This window comes from Carassius auratus, chromosome 45 (assembly GCF_003368295.1).
Source record: "Carassius auratus strain Wakin chromosome 45, ASM336829v1, whole genome shotgun sequence".
Lineage (NCBI taxonomy): Eukaryota > Metazoa > Chordata > Actinopteri > Cypriniformes > Cyprinidae > Carassius > Carassius auratus.
In genome coordinates, this window is record NC_039287.1 from 3383170 (window position 1) to 3406743 (window position 23574).

General features: G+C 35.4%; 1 protein-coding gene across 1 annotated transcript in view; it reads left to right on the forward strand.

Moving 5' to 3' along the window:
• Positions 1 to 23574, forward strand: part of LOC113062939 (intersectin-2-like) — a 34763-nt gene that overhangs the window by 2099 nt on the left and 9090 nt on the right. The window contains exons 2-18 of the mRNA XM_026233038.1: positions 8195 to 8255; positions 12198 to 12290; positions 13087 to 13150; positions 13749 to 13912; positions 14380 to 14571; positions 14777 to 14837; positions 16796 to 16938; positions 17048 to 17111; positions 17290 to 17427; positions 17515 to 17603; positions 18067 to 18362; positions 19194 to 19331; positions 19482 to 19622; positions 20212 to 20296; positions 20447 to 20586; positions 22240 to 22448; positions 22738 to 22979. Of these exons, the coding sequence (XP_026088823.1) occupies positions 8249 to 8255; positions 12198 to 12290; positions 13087 to 13150; positions 13749 to 13912; positions 14380 to 14571; positions 14777 to 14837; positions 16796 to 16938; positions 17048 to 17111; positions 17290 to 17427; positions 17515 to 17603; positions 18067 to 18362; positions 19194 to 19331; positions 19482 to 19622; positions 20212 to 20296; positions 20447 to 20586; positions 22240 to 22448; positions 22738 to 22979 (2266 nt within the window). The 5' untranslated portion in view covers positions 8195 to 8248. The remainder of the gene's footprint in view (positions 1 to 8194; positions 8256 to 12197; positions 12291 to 13086; positions 13151 to 13748; positions 13913 to 14379; positions 14572 to 14776; positions 14838 to 16795; positions 16939 to 17047; positions 17112 to 17289; positions 17428 to 17514; positions 17604 to 18066; positions 18363 to 19193; positions 19332 to 19481; positions 19623 to 20211; positions 20297 to 20446; positions 20587 to 22239; positions 22449 to 22737; positions 22980 to 23574) is intronic.

The following is a 23574-nucleotide window of genomic DNA, read 5'->3' on the forward strand; positions in this document are numbered from 1 at the left end:
GCTTTGCACCATCGCTTGGAGTCAGTGAGAAGAATCCTGATAAAAATATATATTTGTTTCCACAAAAATATTAAGCAACATAACTATTATCAGCACTGATATTTCTTGAGCACCAAATCAGCATATTAAAATGGTTTCTGTAGGATCGTGACGCTGAAGACTGGAGTAATGGCTGATGAAAATTCAGCTTTGCAATAAAAGGAATAAATCACATTTATTAGAGACTTCTTTTAAAACCATAAAACATTTTTTTTTACTGAATCCAAACATTACGTGTACATAATGTATATGTATCGATGTCTTAGAGTGCATCAAAGAAAATGAATTAAAATATTGTGAATTTGACTTAAAAATTAATTTACATAAACTCAGAGATGTCATTTGCAGACAGACTGAATTAAAAGTGCTTTATATAAAATGTGGATGGCTGACGTGCCATGCTTTCTATTTGAGTTTCATATCTCATTTGATAGATTTTTCACTCTTGAATGCCGTCCGTCCATGTTCTGTGCAAATATTGGTGTGTGTGTGTGTGCGAATCTCCCAGAGTGAACAGGGTGGAGTGCCCCAGAAATATGCTTTAAATGTCACACACACAGAGAGGATAGCTTACTAGAGGATGTTGGCTGCCCTAAATAGTAGTACTGTATGTCTGTGTGTGAGAGAGTTTACCAATGAGATATAAAGAGGAGATAAAGGGATAAAGAAAGGGAATGAAATGGTGTGTGTGATGTGTCCTCAAAACACTTTTTAATATAATCAAAACTGCAAGAGTCAAATTCTCTTGCGTCATCCAGAGATCCACAGTCTCGTACTGTGAATTTCAATGGAGTTACCGAGTTACAGTTACAAAACTTCACTACTGTTCTTGTTCACCTTCAAATGTAAAAAGTTTCTCAAAGCTTGTCGTGCACCTGTGTTAAGGAGAAAGGGAGATTCTGCATGGAATAAGAATGATGGACTTGTCTCTGAACTTAAAAAGAGGTTTGCAAGTTGGAAGGCGGACTGGAGTAAAAAGAAGTGCAGTAGAGAAGACAAGTGGTTCCTTAAACGTGCGCTTTCAAGAGAACGTGGCCCCTGCCTTCTGTGCTACTGTTTATACATGCACACACATGCTGTGAACTGTGAGAAAAAGCATGCTAAATGGAACTGAAGTACAAGCATTATTTGTGTAACTCCACTTTAGATATGTGTCGGTGATGAATGCTGAGAGGTATAAGATCTGCTGCTGCTGAAGTTCTCCTGCCTACATTACTATTATTAATAACGTGTACAGAAATGTACTTGGAGTTCTTGCGATTGCCGTGTTTAGCCTAATTCCCTTCAAATCCTTTAACTTCATCTACCGGCCATCTTCATAAAAATAGTCGGCAGCTATTTTAATGTATTTAATGGAGATGTTCAATAGTGAGGTTTAGCTTGGGGTTTAGTGAAGGTGGTACATTATATATATATATATAAAAAAAAATGATAGAGCATTAACCTTTTTGCTCCACTCACCAGACGTTTCATTTCAGATCTGCATCAATACTTACAACCGGTGTAATGAATGCTGCCAAATTTCAGGTAAAATTAAAAATGCTTTTTGTGTAAAAAGTGTCACGAGACGAGCAAGAACCAACACAATAACATTTTGCAGGAATGTTATTCCAGTGAGCGTTGCAAATTTGAGCTAGTGAGTTCATCATTTTTAAAAAAAACATTTAATTATTAATATTCTTTTTATTTTTATATAGTTAGTAAAATATGATCTGTACAACATGAATTGCACAAAGTTTTTTTTTTTTAAGCTGCTGTAAATACAAGTTCAAGTAAGGACAACTACAACAATATTTTGAGCTGGTGTTTTTGATGAGTCATACAACTGTTGACATCCTTATGTACAATAGCAAGATATTAAAGTTTTTAAAGCTCACAGTGTTTTCAAATTACATGGTTAAGGTATGCGTTTTTGGTGGAATTAGTATTGTAAAACTGTCACCAAGCAGTATTAACCACAGAGCTTCAGTTAAAACCCATGGCGAATTAGCCTACCATTAGAAATTTGCCCCAAATTGACATTACAAATTAAGTGGTGCATGCAGTTTCCATCTTTTTAATGGGGAAAAACTAAAAATCTCCAAAATGAAAAGATTTAGTTTCAACAATGGTACATCAGTTAAATTAGTATTCGTAGAATTAGCATTCATTTAGCTGCCTCAATTTTCACCGGAGGATACGCTGCTGTTCATTTTGCCAGTGCCTGGAGATTTGTATGAATATGAATCTGCTGATCATTCAGATATAATATAGGATACCACTCTATTTTATTTTGTGTTGGTGTTTTGCTGCTCACTTTCACCTCTGAAGCATCGTTCAGTCTCTGAATGGCTAGTGTGGTCTCTCCTGGCATGTTTCATGGGCTTGTTCCCTGTGTGGACAGAGGAGTCCTTATTCCCCTTCTCTGCACAAAGCATGCTGGGTAGCACACTCATAACAGACATGTGCTCTGTGAGGAGAGTGATATGTTGAATGCTGATTTGCCAGGGCCGCAGGTGTCCATCACTAACAGTTCAAGGGACATTTTTATGAGACTGTGTGAGATAGTGAAGTATAATGGTGGAGCAGACCGTCCTCTGGCACAAGGAAAGAAAGAGAACTCACAATGGTGGACTATAGCGTTACCTGTTGTCCCTCACATGAGTGTTACTAAATGTGAGGTTTGGGGCTGTTTTGACTGAAGGATTTTGGGTGGGGTAGCATGCTAGTGTGTGTGTATGTATGTGAAGGAGAGCTTGTATATCATGTTCCATGGCTTGAAGGCTCAGACTCTGTTTGCAGTTGTAACGCCAACTCTGGGCTTACACATACACAAACACACATTCACACTGCATGCATAATAGTGATTTTGTCCATGTTGCCACAAATGAGGAAGCGTTCTAGGTAACAAATGCAAATTAAAGGCTTTCTAGTACCCCACAGTAAAACTCAAAACCTAATTCAGTACTCCTCTTGAGAAGAAAACAGAAATGTTGCTTTTAAATCATAATCATAATCATCTAATTTAGCATGCTTAAAGTAGTCATCATTACACTTTACAAACTATCAGTGCTGTGGGTTTAAAAACCAGACTGAGCTGGTAGCTTCATCTGAACTGGCCAAGACATTTAATGTTGAGAAATTGGAGATATACACATAAGTTAACATTATATATGCATGTGAAATATTAAATATTCATGCGAATTTATATGAACAAGTGTAATTTTTATCATTGTCTGTATTGTCTATTACATCCTTAATATATAGATATACTTATTTTATTCCTATTTCTATTGCCATGTTGGTTTTAAAGTACAGCTAGCCTATATTATTTATTAATAATTGCTATATGTAGTTTTATAATAATAATTATTATTTCAACTGTGTACATTTAGGTTTAATACATCCAAAAGTATTATTTTGTCAGTTGCCATGACCAAATCCATGACCTTGGTACCAATGCACTTTTTTATGAATACACCGTAAAATATATAGCTACCTGTCCTTGTCTATACTATTATTGTTATTATAAAGAGACTTACTGATTAAGAGAAGGAGCAGTTTCTTTCTGTCTAACTTTGTCTCTCTGTCTGTGTTTGTAGTGATCAGTTTGTGTATATGTGTATATGTCTGAATCTCATGTAATGCTTTCTCAGAGCGAGACACATTTGTGTGGGTGTAGAAATGTTGCTGCTGCCCATCTTAAATTTATTGCATAATAAATGTGAGACTTACAGGGACGACTTTAATTCTAGTTAGAAAGGTCATTGCATAGATGGATGTGGGTATTCACTTGAAATTATGATTCTATTCATACAGATTTGAAGAGTCACTCCCAAAATCCCCAAATTACATTCTGGTCTTTTAAATACTGTCAAGGCAATAAACTAACAGTTGTGTTAACATTTGATTGATCCTGAGTGAATTCGGGTATAAAATGGGATTAAGCACTCAGAAGAAGAGTGACAATGTATTTAGCTGCAGTGTGTACATGACCAGAAAAATCAAGAGAGGTATATTAGAGTTGCTCTAATAAACATGGATCTGCAGGCCGTGCTATGAGATCACTGATGTACAAAGTCCTCTCTTCTCTTCTCTCTCTCCTCATCTCTGCAGCATTAGACAGGGAGACTCAATTGAATTTTCAATCTAGTTCAGTCTACATGAGAACAATGAAATTGAGAATGGAATTTAGAGCGCAGTTTTTAATAAGCAATTCATTCTGGGTCCATTACACCTATGAATCTCTCATCCACATCCCGAGCCACATTTTTTAGACATCCTCACTGTGAAGCAGCAAAATTTCTGTATTAAATAATAGAAATGACTCCCTCCCTGATTCCCGTAAACACTCTCCAGTTATTGTGAGCAATGTGTCTGAATGGACTGTAGATGATATTTGTTTGACTGTGTGACTTTATGCAAATTATGGGGGATTATATAAAACTGATTTAAAAATGAACCAAAATATTTCCCCTGTTCAACTAATAATGACATTCAAATATCAGTTGTTGACTGCGTGCTACAGTATAAATGAGCTCAGAATTAGCTGAAAATAAAATGTTTTTTTTTCTTTATCTTTAGTTTTTTGCTTTCAATGGATGTTTTTTCTTTCTTTTTGTACATATTTGACAAAAGTTGAATAGCTTTTAGCTTTGAACAACATATTTAAGTTTGAATATCTCTCTTATACTCTTTCTCTCTAATATGTTGTAGGGAAGTTTTTCTGGAAATATTGTCCAGAGCCTTGCACTTTTAAATGTAATTATGACTATTTGACAACTTTCTCTTGTTTTGTTAAGATAAGTATTTTAACTTGAATTATAAATGGAAATTGTAAACACAGTTCTTTAACTTTGGCCTTTAGCTTTGCCAGAGAATCTTGAGCATATATTCATTTTAATTCCCTTATATTGACCACCGGAAGAAAATCGCAGTTATATTTAGACCCTGAATGAAAGAATTGGGTCCAAATGAATAGGAACATTTTTTGTATGTGTATAGAGGGATGTGGATGTGGTTGTGTGTTAAAGGATTTTGTGTGGTTTGTGTGTTAAAGGACTTTGTCTTCTGAGATCCACTTCGCCTTCCTCTCATCTTCACTCCACTAGCTTGACGACTTGCCTTTTGACCTGTGTGGACTTGTTGTGATATATATTAAGACTGAAACAGAAAATTGCCATTACAGCGAATAATAATAATGGTAATAATTATAATCATTTAATTATTTTTATTGTTGTTAATATTATTTAAAGCTGGTATTCGGTGAGGTGTTTGGAAGAGCTATATATTAAAAGTCTAAGTAAAAGACTAAAGAGCATTCTTATGTAGTGAAAGCAATCACAGCAGGCTAAAGAGGTTTTGAGTTTCAGTGTGTAAATATATGAGAACCCAATCCAAACCACAGATCCTGTCTGCCTCAGCTTTCAGCTCTTTAATTTATCCATCAGTCTATTAAACCTCCATTCATTGATCTGTAATAGACTCTGTATTTGCACACAATAGATTAGTAGAGGACGAGAACCCTGGGTCACACCTTCCCTCTCATCACCTCCATCTCTCCTCTCTTCTGCCTCAAATGCCAATCTCAAGAGTGTCAGCGCATATTAAGATGAATGATACAAAGTATAATTTAGTGGGGTTTTAAGTATTTCCACAGTCTGAAGGAATCTTCACCACACCACAAATTATATTATTATTATTATTATTGCTGATTTTAAAAGTAAGTTTGATATGCCACAAAGCATTCCTTTTGACTATGGAAATGTTTTATAATGAACAATAAGATCAGTCATAGCAACATGTGATGGATAGATTTAAGGTCAAACAAGCATTTGATTCAACAACATGACATGAAACCCTTTTTTTTCTTTCTTAGAATTGTTTTCATTATGCAAGTACAAAATTAAGAAATGTAATAAAGATGAACGTAGGCCTTTATATTTGCACTGTACATCATTGCACTGTAAAGGGGAACTATTAACCTCTATAGTCTGCAGGAATGAATGATACTGTGCTGTTCATGAATCATATCACAGAGATAACGCTCTAAGCACGTAAGCCTCGGTACTGCTTAATGCAAAACTGATGATGCCTTTCTCCTTCATTCGCATTATAAATTAGAAGTCTAGACACAAAGTAATGGGAGAGGAGAGAGGGAAACAGGATTCGGAAAGGAACTCGAGCAGGGACTCGAACTTGGGTCACTTTTCAATAAGACAGTGAGAGAGTTAGTGCTCAGAAAAATGAATAGAATTAGTAGATCAGACAGCATATTTTGCGCTATGATGTTTTGCATTATTTATTTATGCTATTTAGTTGGTTGACACTTTTGACTCGAGAAACTTGCTGTTATTGGATTGCAGCCTGCTGGTGAAGAGGTAATAAAGGTACCGTATACTGATGTAACGGTGAAATCCTGTGCTAAAATGTAATTTACACATAAAGCATAGATAATCCATCAGTCAATGCTCTTACAGAGCTCGGATTCTCCTGGGAGCCATAAAAGCACAACATTGTGCATGCAATAATGCAGGGCTGTTTTGTAAGTGCGGACCTTCTAAGCTGTTTGTGGCATTGTAAGTTAAGATTCCTGTGCTAAGCAGACAGAAAAAAAGGACTATGAAATATGAAAATCTTTGTTTTTGTCAATGATTAATGGTAAATGTAAAAGAAATACCTAATGTGAAATCAAAGCGCATGTTGCAGAGTGAAGAGCTTTGACAATTTTTATCTAACCAAACTTTCTAACCAATAATAATTGTAATAGCAATGATCATTTATTAATATTAGAGTAAATGTACAGTTTACACTGCAAGGTTGGAATGAGAATTGATTGTGCAATTTGGGCCTCTAAACTTTCTATATAGTAGATATGTGAAGATTACTATTTCTATCATTTCTAACAGTTAGCTCTGGTCTTCAAATTTGATTGGCTTAATGACTCAGTAACAAGAATCAGAAACGAAGCTTTACTGATAATACTAAATACAGCGATCTGTAGAACATCAGAAGTGAGTATTTTTTGGTGCATAGCACTTTCTCAACCAAGTGATAATCAGATATTTTCTGCCTTTGATGTAGCAGACTGATATAACAGTATTGAAGCAAATGAGGTTAGTCACTGGCAGGCAAGGACTAATTAGCACTTGAAAAAGTAGATTCAAACACTCCCAATACTGCAGGAAAATTTGCTGACAGCTGAAGTGCAGAGATGTGCTGATTTGTATACTAATGCACTCTAACATAACGGAGCAGATACTGAAAGATGTAATATTTTGTCTCTCACTTCTGAGTGGATAATAACCGAGCTGCGCCACTACTGCCTCCCCATAGCAGTGGCTCAGCTGAAATACTGCCAATCCATTTGAAAGAATTCCAGTGACTTCTATTTAAAACAAATGATAAATTATGGAATTTGAACTTATATCAACTCTGTGAAATGGCTCTAAAGTAACCATTGGACAGACTGATATTGAACTGCTTCAATATCTTTTTCTTTGAGAATACTACAGAGAAATAGACTATACAGTATTTAGAGTATTATACAGTACTTTTAGGACTGACAATCTGCTGCTTTGTGAATGTAGCTGTACACACTGTAACTCACACCCTTACTGGACTTCTAGATTTTTCCAATAATTGTTTAAATGGGTTCAGCCTCCTGATATGTAAAGGGAGTTTGTGTTTAGCTTGTGTTTGTTCAGTCTGTCCATGGAGCACGGTCTCAGATTCAGCTGTGAGATGCAGGGCTGGTTTCCCAGAAAGAGCTTTAGAGCGAAGACAGAGACGAACAGTTGCTTTGCATTAGGTGAAAATGTTCAGGCAAAATCAATATCCTGTTTGTGTGTGAGTGTGTGATGGTACACAGGGATGTGGCTGGATGCTTGTGTGTGTGTGTGTAATGGCAAACAACATGATTGATTGTAAAATAGGAAAATGGATAGAAACAATGGGCAAAATATTCAAGAGCAGCTGAGAAGAGTTGCATCTCCCTTTGTTCAACCTTTAAAGCCCTCTTACCCATTCTCACTACTCTCTAATTGTTCTCTTCTTCCCATTTAGTCCCATTTTGACTTGTTCGCAGTCTCTCTCTTGCTTCATTTTGTTCATAGTGTGTCCTCTGTTGCTTGTCTGCATGTAAAATCCTCCTCACTCTCTTTCTCTCTTTCTCCAGATGAATGTTATCCAAAAAGTTGAATAGAGGGTCCCTCACATCCCACCTGCAATCATGAATGGTAAGATCACAGCTTTTTGTGTGTCAGAGAAATGAATTTTCTTTAAACACATTATAATTTACTTAAATTTATGTATTTTCAAACCCATGTGATTTTCTTTCTTCTGTGGAACTAAAAAGGGGGTGTAGCGGAATGTCCAACTTGGTCTTTTCTATATACAATTAAAGTGAATGGTGAAAATTTCACTTCATTCCTCATAGAGGTCTCGATGGCTTCAGACATCTTGGAATGTTGACACACTCTCAGAAATAAAGCTGTCACTGGGGTGGTAACTTTTCAATTTGTACCTAAAGAGTTCATTTTGTACCTATTAGTGCTTAAAGTGTACATATTAGAACCTATTAGGTACAAATTGTAAATATCTTTTGTGTTCTGCAAAAGAAGTCACACAAATTTTGGACAACATGAGTATGAGTAAATGACAACAGAGGTTTCAAATTTGGTAAGAACTATCCCTTTAAAAGGATGACGAGGCTTAGACACAGCTCATTAGCAGAGCTGCACTATAAGAAAAACCTGAAAGGTTCTGGTGTTGAACAGACTTTTAGTGACGCCGTTATCAGAACGGTCACATTTCTTTTAGAGTCAGCATAGTGTTTGTACAGAACACACCCAGCTGAAAGTTGCTAATGACTGCTTGCCTGTTTAAATAGGGAAAGACTAATATTTGCATTAGTTTATTTTTAAATTTACTACAAATTTTACCTTGAGGAGCTATTTCTGCCTGATCTCAACCTTAAATGTAGTTTTGTAGGGTTTTACCTGTTATATTTTTGTAGATGGTAATATTTTTGATTAAATAAACTAAGATCAAAAATGTTCAAGACTATAAAATAAAGTCAATGAATCTGAATTGTATACAATATGGAGCACATTTGTTTGTTAAATAAATTCAGAAATCTTTTTTCTAAATGCATGTTATTGATTTTGTATCATGAACGAATAATCTGTGCATGTGTTTAATATATGTTTAATTCTGTACAATAAATGTGTATGGTTCCGTGTCCAAAAACTTTGTAGTACATTTATAATTCAGTGAAATCTGAAGAAGGAACCTTTCAGATATACTGATCGAGACACCAGTCTGCTGTGGGTTAAGTCAGCTTTCACTAATGTTTTAATACAATATTTATCTTACAGTCCAAGATAAGCTAGACAAAGAGAGCAAGCAGGGTGAGTGGAGTTTGTCTAATAACTTAGGTGTGTTTCACTTTAAAGTGAAGCAAAACTAAGGCATTTACTGTTTAGACACAATTTCCAGACATTAAGAAAATCTCAGGTGGGATTTTCAGATCTGTTTGCTGAAGGCAAAGCATTAGGGTGGTAGTAAAAGTATGAAAGCTGAGGTTGCAGGTTTAAATACTAGTAGTTGGTTTCTATGATCAGTCATATTTGTGTAAATGGCTATATGGAATAAAGCTAAAAAGCTACATCATCTCAAATAAACGTTTATGTCAGCACTACGAGGAATATTTTGGATATGTTGAGGAATATGTTCTTTGTGTCTGCAAGGTTATTTGGTATCTGTGTATACTAACTCTTTTTTATTTTTATTACTATGTATGTGTTTCTGTCTAAGCACTAATGCTAAATCAGCAAAAAAGCAAACCTGCTACATTTTCAAAACAGAGAAACTCTAGCATCTAGAAACACTTACACTTACCTTTTTTTATATATAGCTAATTGGGCCAGAATAAGCAATAAACCTTGGACATGTTTCACTGTGTGGACTGGAGGGATCAAAATTTCTCAAAAGAGTACCTGAATATAACATCACACAGACTCCCTGATTCACACACTGTCACAGTCTTTTGCCACGTTTCAGTTTTAGGAGATTGTGGTACCGTTTGTCCTTGACTTCTCTGTAAAAGGTACAAATAACTAGTTGGTGCAGAAAGTAGTGCTGAACAATTATTTTTGTTGTTGTATGTAGTCAGGTTATTTCAGCAAATACAAACATTATTATTTACTCAGGACAATCTTTGCTTCATGAGCTGTATCCCAATAATTCCACCCAAAAATTGAAATATGTCCTGGGGTTGCTTTTAGGCTCACTGACTTAACATTGAGTGTCTCTGCCTCTGGTATCATATGTGTTTTACAATAGAATGACATTGCAGGAAAGAAAAGCTGTGGATTTGTTACTGCAAACTGTTTTAGCAAATCATTTTTTAGCAGATCAGCCTATACAGTATATCTGTTTTACAATGTTAAATGTTTTTAAATTGTTGTTCAAAATGTAAAGATTCACCATCAAAACGTTGGCTCCCATAAGGTGTTCAGACTCACGTAAAATTAAAACAAAACTGCTGACTATTAAAATACTAAAATTACTAGAGTCACATGAGTTCAAACATATTAGAAGTACTGTTCATTTCTTTAGAGCTTAATTTTTTTTTTTTTAAAGGTTGGATTAATTGCTCCTTTTTAGTCATAAAAAAGTAGCTCCATTTTCCTAAAGTAAAGGCCGATTATTGTTAAATAGTTTTTATCTTTTGTCGAATTGGCTAAATTTACGTAAAGAAAGACATCATGTGATTTAACAGACATGCACTTAATTAATCATGATGGCCTTTTTCTGAATCTTATCACTGCTGACAATGCACAAAACATGAACCGGAAGTAGTGTGTTTCCTCCCCAGAGAAACAGAGAGGCTGGGAAAGAAAGAATGAATAAGAGGATGTGTAAATTTTTACCCCATTCTTTCATTAAAGGAATAGTTCACCCACCAAAAATGTACTCACCCTCAGGCCAACCAAGATGTAGATGAGTTTGTTTGTTCTTTGGAACATATTTGGAGAAATTTAGCATCACTTGCTCACCAACTGATCCTTTGCAGTGAATGGGTCAGAACGAGTCTTCAACCATCTGATAAAAACAGCACAATAATCCACAAAACAAATTCATTATTAGGATGTTTTTAACTTAAAACATTTGCTTTTAGCTCAAATATAAGTTCTCTAATCTTAATATTGCTTTCTCCAGTGAAAAAGCTGTCTCGTCTGAAACAGGAGAGAGATAAGCACAGATCAAGCACAGACTGGTATTTTGGCCAGTGGAGATGGTTTAAAGTTAAAATTCCTTAATGATGGATATATTTATTATAAAAATGCAGCTTTTCACTTCATAAGACATTGATGGACTGGAGTTTTGTGGGTTACTTGTGAACTATTGTGATGCTTTTATCAGCTGTTTGGACTCACATTCTGATGGCACCCATTTACTGCAGAGGATCTATTGTTGAGCAAATAATCCTTAATTTCTCCAAATCTGTTCTGATGAAGAAACAAACTCATCTATATATTGGATGGCCTGAGAGTGAGAACAATTTCAGCAATTAGCATATTATTGTGACATAATTAGTGTTAACTTTTTTTTTAAATAAATCTGTATAATGTGCATAGGTATGAAACAATATTCTTTCTAGCTGTTTGAAGGAAACCATGTAGTCAGAGCTTCTATTCAGCTGTATTTTTCAAATCAAGTACTGTCTGCACCTATTAAGAGTGGTGCCAAAACACCAGCAGGTGATAAAAAGCTTGTCTTCAGCACTATGTGTGAAAGATGTGCTGAGATTGACCCACTTTGAGCATGGTAAGTGCAGCAGGTTGTTACTGGACACTGACATTTTTGATAGATCTTTGTGGGCTTGTTCTGCGAGATGGTTTACAGTAAATACTAAATAATGATCGACGGCGCTGTCATTCCATTAAAATCTGTAAAATATGCAGCCTCTTTCCAGCCAGACAGCTCTAATGCCTAGATCACACAAGCCAACAGCCTTTGTAAAAGCACCAGACAATCTCTCAGAGAACTGGCAGGAACTTCAAGACCCAAAAAGGAGAAAAACAACAGATGATTCAGGATGAGATTTGAGATTTGACAACAACAACAACAACAAAAAATCCCTTTCACTTTCTCTGTCCCTCTCATTGTTGCAGGTGGTTTTAATATTTGGGCTATAACTCCAGAAGAGAGGGGGAAACATGACAAACAATTTGACTCTCTGGCTCCCACTTTGGGCTTTTTGTCAGGTGAGAACACGCACACATACATACAGTACTGTTCATTTAATTTTTTTATATATATCTCATCGTATTTTCAGAACTATAAGTTGCACTTTTTTCATAGTTTGGCTGGTCCTGCGACTTATATTCAGGTGCGATTTATTTATCAAAATTAGTTTGACATGAACCAAAAGAAATGAACTAAGAGACATGAACCAATAGAAAATCTTACCGTCTACAGCCACGAGAGGGTGCTCTATGCTGCTCAGTGCTTCTGTACTCTACACTGAAGACATAGAGCGCCCTCTCGCGGCTGTAGACGGTAATGTTTTCTCTTGGTTCTTGGTTCTAAATAAATGCGCCTTATAGTCCAGTGCGACTTACATATGTTTTTTCCTCGTCATGACATATTTTTGGACTGATGCGACTTATACTTAGGTGCGACTTATGATTTACTATCAGTGATGTTCTCTTCCCCAAAATTTACTTAAGTAAGAGTAAAAGTACCCATATTTAAATATACCCTAAAAGTATTAGTGACCCAAAAAATGTACTCAAGTAAATGTAACGAAGTAAATTTAACTCTTTACTACCCACCTCTGCAAATAATTACTGTTCTTTTAAACATTCTATCAAAACTTTCTGGAAAATGTATCGGGATCCTTAAAATAGCAAGCAGATATTGTAAGTTATAATGTTACTTTACAGTACTGATGTTTTTTTACTGTAGCATACATAACACCCAAAACTTTTGAAAGGTAGTGTACTATGCACATGCATATTATGCTCTTGTACAGTGCACATAACTTTTCTTTCTTTCTAGGAGATCAAGCACGAACGTTCTTCCTGCAATCTGGTCTCCCCACAGCAGTCCTAGCAGACGTCTGGTAAGTATACTCACACATACACACACCCTTAATGTTCTTCTGTTTTTCAGATGACCCTTCTCATTTATTGCCCAAAAATGTTGATGTAAATTTTAAGATCAATTGTGAAGCACTAGTGTGTATTTTTGACTCCAAAGCATATCTGTATCCGTACAAATAACCTGCATTTGTATGTATGTGCCTGTGGGATTGTGTTTGCTTTTGCAAGGCTGAATTTATCATAATATCATTTGAAATGAATGTGTGTTGGACAATGTGCATTTGTAGCCACATATGTCACTAGAGGGTGGAGGTTCCCAAATGTAACCTCTTCCTGTCTGCGGTTAGTCTGCTTGTGTAAACACTGTCGCCCATCCACAAACAGGATGTAGATTTACTGATACAGGGTACAGAATGTCTGATTCGAGTTTATAGCATTTGCTTGTTTTAAAATTCTCTTGTTTCATAAATAAATATGGTGGCATAACAAAGCTCACAATAATGCTGCTCAGTCATCACGGACCAACTTCTGGGTTTTCCTGCTGGAATTGTACATTGTGCTAGCAATCAGTGTTCTGTAAGCCACTTTTAATTAGAATGGCTGCTTCCTTTATTTCAGGGCATTGGCAGACATAGGAAAAGATGGGAAGATGGACAGATTGGAGTTCTCCATTGCAATGAAACTAATTAAACTGCAACTGCAGGGTCAACCCCTCCCGTCCAGCCTGCCAATCATCATGAAGCAGACGCCTACCCCTGCTATGACATCATCAACACGCTTTGGTATGAGATGATTGCTGGTTATGTAATGCCATGTGAGGTTTGTTTGCATGTATTATTGTTTTTTTAAGACATGTATTATTATTTTTATATAAAATCTCAGAAATGTGTAAATGGCTGATATTTTTTTTTGTTATTCAAATAAAACTGGAATAAAAAACTATGTATATAATATGATCTAATATATGAATATTAGAAGAAAAACTTAAACTTAAAACTGAAAATTAGAGACATTGCTTTGGCAAATACCAAAAAAATAAAAAAAATAAAACTTAAATAAGTAGATGATTATCTAAAACTGAGCTGTAGATGAATGGCAAAAGAAATGAGCATGAACAGCTAATTATCCGATATACAGTTAAATGTTCAATATTTTACCAATTAATAAAAATAAAAAAATCAACCAATATGCTACCAATACATCATACAAAAATATTTACCTCATATAATCTGGCTTTGTTTTGTTTCAGGTATGGGTTCCATGCCAAATCTGTCTGCCATGTCAGTGATGCCCATCTTAACTGCCATCCCTGCAGCCCCTGCTATGACCCCTTTGGTACCTGTACCTGCACTGATGTCAGGTCCATTGCCTCAGATGCCCAACTCTCTCAGTGTGCAAGCTTTACCTAACGGCAATGCAGCTTTCTTCACACCAACACCAGGTACTGCAACCCTTTCTATTCTATAAATTCATGCACAAACCACCATTTTGCACAAATGAACATTCAGTAGGCATTTACTATTGAAACCACATGCAGTGAAACACTAATTTATTGCATAATCTATAACTCAAAGTTAAATAAAACAAATTCATAACAAATTATGTATGTGCATTAAGTAATTATCTTTCTTCTTCAATCTTTCCAGCATTCCCAGTCTCCAGTGGTTTGAGTAAATCTCACTCACTCTTGGACCTTGGCTCTAGCAGGTGTGAACCATCCATACTAAGTTCAGCACCCCTGTTTGTATTGGAATTGGGTATAAAATCTTTTGCATGCAAGCGTTTGATTGTGTTTGTTTCAGTAAAAGCTAAAAAATACAGTGGATTTTCTTAGAACTGCGCTCTGAGACACCCTGTTACTCTGGGCTGGTTTTGCCAGAACTAGAAGTTTGTAGTAAATAAGAATGTATTTGCTGACAGAGTGTTGGAATAGTACAGCTGTCTCCTTGTATCTTAATAGAATCTTGTTAGGGTTCCTCCGAGAGTCATCCAACCTCCACGTGGTGGTACAGAAGCCTGTAATAAACCCAATAATTCCTGCTCAGTGCCAGTGTAAAATTAATTTGGGTCTAGGGCTGTGCAATATATCTAATATACACAATTAATTCAGGATGATTATCCCGGTGATATAAAATTAAGCAACATCATGTATGACGTAATCAATTTAATAAACTTTTTAATTAGCCATAAACTTTCCTAAGTTTCAATTTCCATGGAATCTGTCTATTTAAAAGAATAATTTCAAAATTTAACCCAGCAAGTCATCTCTCAGAAATGTTCAATGAAACGTTTTAGTAAAAATGTGTTGATTAATTAAATATTAAATATGCAGTGTTGTTTGAATGTATATGAATGACAATGATTAAATAGTATTCTCTTTGTGTTTATATATATATATATATATATATATATATATATATATATATATATATATATATATATATATATATATATATACATACAGTACAGACCAAAAGTTTGGACACACCTTCTCATTCAAAGAGTTTTCTTTATTTTCATGATTATGAAAATTGTAGATTCACACTGAAGGCATCAAAACTATGAATTAACACATTTGGAATTATATATTGAATTATATACATAACAAAAAAGTGTGAAACAACTGAAAATATGTCATATTCTAGGTTCTTGAAAGTAGCCACCTTTTAATTAATAATTTAATATTTTTTTTTCTTCATCAGAACAGATTTGGATAAATTGAGCATTACATCACTTTTGTAACTAATGGATCCTCTGCAGTGAATAGGTGCCATTAGAATAAATCCAAACAGATAATAAAAAAACAATAATCCATAAGTAAATCCACTCGACTCTAAACAATAAATTAACTTGTGAATACTGAATATTATATATGAATATTATCAAAAGAGTGAAAAATATATATTTTTAGCTTTATCGCTCTGTTTGGAGGTGTATTAGCCAGTCACCAGGATGATCATTCCCCTCAGATCACATAATCTCAGCGTACTAGTCGTCTAAGACATATCTCACATTCTAAATGTTCTATCTATCATTCCAGCCCATGCCGAACTGCAGAAGGTTGCTGAATCCTGTTAGCGTTGTCTCAGAATATTTAAAAATCAATAAACTTTCAGCAGAGAGTTATAATACTGCAGAGTTGCTAATAATTATGAATTGTGATTAAGATTTTAATGGTCCCGGTAGTGGTTATTACAGCACTAACAAGGATTCAACAAATGTTGCTCAGAAATATCAATTATAAAAAAAGTCCCAGCAGAATCTCACAGTACTGAAGGAAAAGCTGATCTTGCAGCTAGCCTGAGACCAGTTGTCTGTGTTTTATGATGGTATGGGTTATTGGTTAATGAGAGGATTATATTAGTGTTAATGAACAGCTGCTAAATGGAGCTCATTTGATAAGAATTTGCCATGCAAATGCAATTTCTGAATTCCAGAGTGCTTTACAAGTGAAAACTCAGGAATTATTTGAACATGCAGATTTGGAGAATGAAAAGGATCTGTATTTAGCATTAGTTGGTACATTCAAGACTACCATACATTTATTAATTAGGTGCAACATAAGGCCTTCATAAGTGTGTTTGTTTAGAAATTAAAAGCATTACATATTAAATGATCACCTTTATAGAAAAACACAATAATCATTTATTTCTAAATTTCCACAGTTCTAACTCTTCCTCCACCACTTCCCTTGCGAGTAACTCCCCCAAAATGAATGCATCTGATTGGGCGGTGCCTCAGTTGTCCCGTCTGAAATACCGGCAGCAGTTCAACAGTCTAGACAAGCTGATGAGCGGATACCTGTCAGGTGATTGTGTGTTTGTAGATGTCAGAAAGAGGAGGGAATGGCTGTGTTTGCATTTGATAGCATCCCTGCATGCGTCTTAGGCATGACTCTTTTGTATGTTTGTTTGAAGGTCCCCAGGTCAGGAATGCCCTCACAGCATCTAACCTCACGCAAACACAGCTTTCTACCATATGGTGAGTTCACGAAACAAATGTACTCATCATATGAATCACTCATTAATCTCAAGAAGAACATGTTTTGATGACTTAGATGATTAGGAACTGATTCATCTATTAAACATTTGAAATGCTTCCAGGTTAATCACAAATGTGTGTGCATGGGCACATCATGTGCATATATCTCTGTCTTCAGGTCTCTTGCTGATGTAGATCGTGATGGGCAGTTGAGAGCAGAAGAGTTTATTCTAGCAATGCACCTGGTTGATATGGCCAAGACTGGACGGCCCTTACCTCTGACTCTGCCTCCAGACCTTGTGCCTCCTTCACTCAGGTGAGACACACATAGACCCGCCCATGCTGGAATGAGTAAGTTATGGAGGAGACTGTGTTTATTCTGTGAGTGTGTGTTTGTTTGCAGACAAGTGAAATCATGTGACCTCCTGAACGGACCTGTTCCTCTGATTAACACTGAGCTGATTGAGCCAGAACAACCACAGAGAAGCAAGAGTAATGGCATTTTGCATATACATATACTATACATAGTGGATGTTAACAGATTATCGGCGACCAATATATTGCCTATATGCTGAATAATATGTATGATATATGATATTTGTATTTTTATATTTTATTTTTAAATGATGCTGTATGAGCTACACACAGAATTGCCAAATTTAAATATACATTTATTAATCAAAACTCTGTGTTGCCTTTTAAACCTGACTCTATAATTGAGCTGTTTCTTTCAATGGTTAATGCAAATGATCCTTCCAAATATTGCTGATTCAGTCTCTTTTGAGTTTGGGTTGAAATAAACTGATTAACCTCATGATATAGTAAGTTTTTAATATTAAGTATTCAGATCATATAGTATTTTTTTTAATATACACTTTGCTGTTCTGTATTATACTGTTTGTTATTGTGTTGACTTTGATGACACTTACCTCACCTTTCTGTCTGTCTCTGTCAGCGTCATTTGAGGATAAACTAAAGGAGAATTTCCATAGAGGAAATGCAGAGCTGGAAAAGCGACGTCTGGCTCTGCAGGAGGAACAAAAGAGAGAGGAGGAGAGGAGGAGAGAAGAAGCGAGACGAGAGGACGAGAGGAGACGACAGAAGGAGATGGAGGAAAGAGAACGAAAAGAGAGAGAAGCCCGGGAGATGGAGCTGAGGAGACAAAGGGAGGAGGAGAGGAGGATAGAGAGACAGAAAGAGCTAGAGCGACAGAGAGAAGAAGAAAGACTGAAAGAATTAGAGCGACGTGAGGCAAGTGGAGCATGCAAGGGCAGACAGAGGTTGAACGACCACGAGAATGTTACCGCAAAGCCCTGCGATTTTTTCCACGTGCATATGTGTTGTATGAGTACATTGTTCATACACACGGGCTGTCAAAAGAACAAAAACGAAAAACAAAAATCATGATTCATTTCTTAAATGTTTGTAGTTAATACATTTTTGGTGAGTTGTACCAGTATCTGTAAATATGTTACGTCTAATCCGTCTAATCCTTTATATATGTTAAGGTAATATGTTGAGCTTTTTTCTTTTTTCTTGTAAACCAAACTACACATACAAAATAAAGCAATATTAATTTTGTGCATACATACATTTGTATAAATAATGTAATGAAGTTAATTTTGAAATATTAAGTTAGGAAAATATTGGTTGATTAAATCGTGCATAAATTAACTAAATTAATTAAAATAAAAATGAATTATTAATAAAGATCGGAAAGCTTGCAAACGATTATTAATTATGAATTACTGTAATTTATTATGCTTTATTTGGTCTTACATGAAAAAATGTAATAATTCTGTAATGCTGCGTTTCATCACACAAGCAAAATGTCCTGCTGTGATAAACTGTTATACTATATAAAAAAAGGAAAATAGGTTAATTGCTTTAAAAAAAATGAATGGCATTAGATAGATTTAATTAAGTCATAGAGTTAACCGTAATATATACTGTACCAGTGGAGTGGATCCTTGCCCAGGGAAAAATGATGGGAGCGTAATTACGTAGTATATTCATGTCTGTATGAGTGATTAGACCATATATCTGTAGATTAACCTCTCCTTCTCTGTATCACTCTCTCAGGAAGTGGAGCGTCAGAGGCGGATGGAATGGGAGAAGAGTAAACGAGTGGAGCTTCAGACACAGAAAGAAAAAGAGCAGAGCGACATACAGAGACTTAAGGACAGGAAGAGGAGTCTCGAGATGGAGCTGGAGGCGGTGGTCAGATTTCCATTTCTTCTTTCAATTTTTTTCTCCATCCATATACGTTATGTTCCCCATCCAGTCTCATTCTGAACTTGCTGTTTTCTGTGGGACTGATGATTATAGTATATTAGAAATTAAAAACATTTCAGTCTTTTCGTCTCCTAGGGTAACAAGCATAAGCAGATCTCCGATAGGCTGCGGGATGCCAAGAGTAAGAGGCAGATTCAGAGGTCCGAGCTGGACCTGATCAATCAGAAGAGAGATAGTCGTATTACAGATATCAACTCCCTACAGTTACAGTTTGAGGTAGGTTTTGTTTTTGTTGCATGAATAGAATTGCATTTATTAATTTTCTACTTTCTTTCCATATTATCTGCTGTGCAAAATTTTGGCATCAGTAAAATGTTTCAAGAAATGAATTTTTATTCAGATGCATCAAATTGATCAAAAATGAAAGTAAAGGCATTTTTAATTTCAAATAACTGCTTTTCTTTTGAATTTCTATTTATCAATGAATTCTTATCCAAAAATATTAAGCAGCACAACTATTTTCAACAATACAATTTTATTTTTTGTATTTTTTTGCACCAAATTAGCTTATTAGAGTGATTTTTGAAGGATTATGTGAGACTGAAGACTGGAGTAATGACTGCTAAAAATTCAGCTTTGTCATCACAGGGATAAATTACATTTGAAAATATATTCAAATCGAAAAAACATTTATTTTTAAATTGCAATTGCATATTTCTTAATATTTTACTCTACGGTATTTTTTTTTAACAAATACTGTAAATGCAGCCTTGGCGAGCATAAGACATTTCTTTCCAAAACATGCAAAAATTCTTTCCGACTGCAAATTTTTGAACCAGTATTCTATATGACTGTGCTTTTGCAGGAAATTCAGAGGCAGATGAATCGTTTTGGTCCTGAGAAGCAGCGACTGACAGAGAGACTTCTACATCTTACCCAAAACAACTCAAGTGAGCACTCACATAGACCTGAAGTAATCAATGAATAGACGGATGGATGACTAATCTCATTTGTGTCCATTGCATCCCTCTTGAATTCAAGGTCTGGGAGCATTGATGTTTTTTAATGTCCTTCTTTCTCTCATTCTTTTACCCTTTCAGGTCCTTTGATAAATGACGTGAAACAGAGTGTGTGCGAGAAAGATCTGAGCTGTCGGAAGCTGAAGGAGCAGCTGGATGTTTTAGAGAGAGAGACCACTGCGAAACTCTCACAAATGGAGCAGTACAACAGAGAAATCAAGGCCAGTGGCTTTGTGGCTTTGTGTGCCAGTGTAAATCTCAACAACATTTTACGTGCCGTGTTTTGATTAAAGCTAATTTGGGCTTTGGGTGGTGGCTTGCTCTCTTCAGATTTTTTAAATCTTAATGTCCCTGTGAGAGACTCACTAGTTTGCTGTTCTCCATGTTCCTGTGATTAAAATCTACAGTTCCACTCCCAGCCCCGAAGGCAGAGGATTTAGCACTTCATTACACACTTTCATGTGTCACAGCTCACACTACTAAAGAAAACTCAACACACAAACACTATCACTAACATACTTACTGCGCCGGCTGGTCGGATCAGAAACCTGAGCATTGTACACGTAGTACTCAGCTATTGTTCAGTATATGTCTGATGTTTTCTGCTCCAAGCCTATCTTTTTTCTTATTTGAGCCCACTTTTATCGTTTTCTTTCTTCCCACTGTATTTCTCCTCTTTCTTCTCTTCCTCTTTTCCCCCAACTGACTTTATAGTTTGTAGAAGTGGATGACTGTGTGCTTCAAGGACTTCTCTCTTTGCTGAGCTGCTTAACCAATCTCTTCCTTCTAATAAAGGTTGACCTCTCTTTATCTTTCTTTTACGCTCGCTCATCTCAAATCTGCCTGTCTTTCATGTCACCTTTCGCCCCAGTTCTTCTCCATGAAAGAAGTCTCAGTTTACCCATATTATACTGAAACGAGCTTCAGTGTCTGACCTCATGACCTTATAACATCTTAGTGTCTCTCTGTGCCATTTCATTTCATTTCAACTTATAATGGTGTCATTAATTACTCTAAAGGTTTCTACTCACTGCCCACAAACTAACTAACAAAAATAATTATATTTTTATTTTTAATGTTTGAAACATTTATTTTTCTATAACTAGTTTATGTGGAAGCAGCAATAAACTTACAGAGCCAGGGTCTAAAAAGTTAAACAATCATTAAGAATTTAAACAGTTATTTGCCCTATAGAACTGGCCTACAGGTATCTAAAATAAATATCATTAAAAAAAAAAAATTATTTGATGTATAAATGAAATTAATACTTTTTTTCAGCAAGGATGCATTAAATTGATCAAAAGGGACAGTGACTACAAAAAAGAGAAAAAAAAGAAAACCTTTTTCAAATAAATGCTGTTCTTTTAAACTTTCCATTGATCAAAGAATCCTTATAGAAATGTACCACAGTTTTCACAAAAATATTAAGCAGCAGAGCTGTTTTCAACACTGATAATAATAAAATATGTTTCTTGAGCACCAAATCAGCATTTTAGAATTATTTCTGAAGGATCATGTGATGCTGAAGTCTGAAATAAAGGCTGATAAATAAATCAACTTTGCCGTTACAGGAATAAATGACATTTTTGAAATGTAATAAAATACAAAACATTTATTTTAAATTTTAACAATTAGTTTTTTTTCTGCATTTCTGATTAAATATTTATATATTATATTTATGAAATAACATTAATGGAACAGATCATTTATAGGAGCTCAGTATTTTTCAGTAGTAGTAATTTGTGTTAGTTTTTGGCATTTAGTAAAACTGAGCATAATGCAATACCATATGTATTTGAACCTGCACCATATTATTCTAAGTGTTTTTGTAAACAGGATGTGTATGTTGAAGAATTGTGTGGGTAACATTGCAGGATTTGAGACAGAGGCAGAGCCAGCAGCAGGACGTCCTAGAACAGCTCAGGAGGGTGAGGTCTGAGAAACTCAAAGAGCTACAGAGACACAGGAAAGAAGAGGAGGAGAGGAAGAGGAAGAAAGAGGAGGAGGAGGAGGAGAGAAAGAGAGAGAAGAGGAAGAGAGAGGAGGAAGAGAGGAAGAGGAAGAAAGAGGAGGAGGCTGCGAGGTAAAATTTCAATTTCAGACATACAGATATACATATTTATCTACAGAGTTCCCACATACTTTGAATGAAAAATATGGAAATATATAGGTGTTATATAATTGAGACATATAGGCTTTAAAAAAAAACATAAATTTCTTTCAACATTTTATAGTTTTTTTTTATATATTATAGTTATATAATATATTAATTTTATAATACAGTGTCATATTTCTATTCTCAGCAAATATTCCCCCTGATATGGCTAGATTAAACACCCACTTTTACCCACTCATGCTCATGTGTACATTAGACAGGCGAAGCTGGAGCTGGAGGAAGTGGAGCGTCAGAGGAAGTTTGCCCAGGAGCGAGAAGCCAAACTCAGGGAAGAACAGCGGCGCCAAGCCGAAGCCCAACTTCAGGAAGCCCAGGAGCAGGCACGAGAGAAAGAGAAGAAGAGGAGTGCTGAGGAGAGAGAGAGGGAAGAGAGAGAAATCAATGAACTGGCTGTACACACTCAGCCCTCCATGACATACAATAACACAGAGAACAAAAGTGAGTGTGTGAGGTGCTTTAAAAATGGCTTGTTTTCATTCACTTGGCAATGAATATGATGTTTTCATTATATTCATTGTAATGGGTGTCGTTACTCTCATGGCTTCATAATTCACTTTAATTACCTCCCATTAATTATCTGAGTTAATATAACAGACTCCACTAGAATGTGAGTGTTTTGAGAGAAGGAAGGTAATAGGTTGCTAAACATTTTGAACAGTTATTTATATTTTAATTTCACATAATGCACTAAACTCATACTGTGTTCTGTGTCTTAATTCTTATTTAAGTGATGCCTTATTATGTTTATTATAATGCAACTTTAAGGTAATTCACCCAAAATAGAAAATCTTGTCATCATTTTCTCACCCTAATGTCGACCTCCTTTCTTCGGCGAAACACAAAAAGAAAACATTTGAATTACCAGTCACGCTTTTCCATAAAACTTGCGTGCTAGTCTTTTGAATTCAGTTTTTTTTGAGAAACAGACTCAAATTTAAGTAATAAGAACTGTTAATGACTGCAATCACATTTATTAATTATTGATTTAATATGGACTTCTTCTCTTGAACTCAGTCTGATATGTGAATGAATT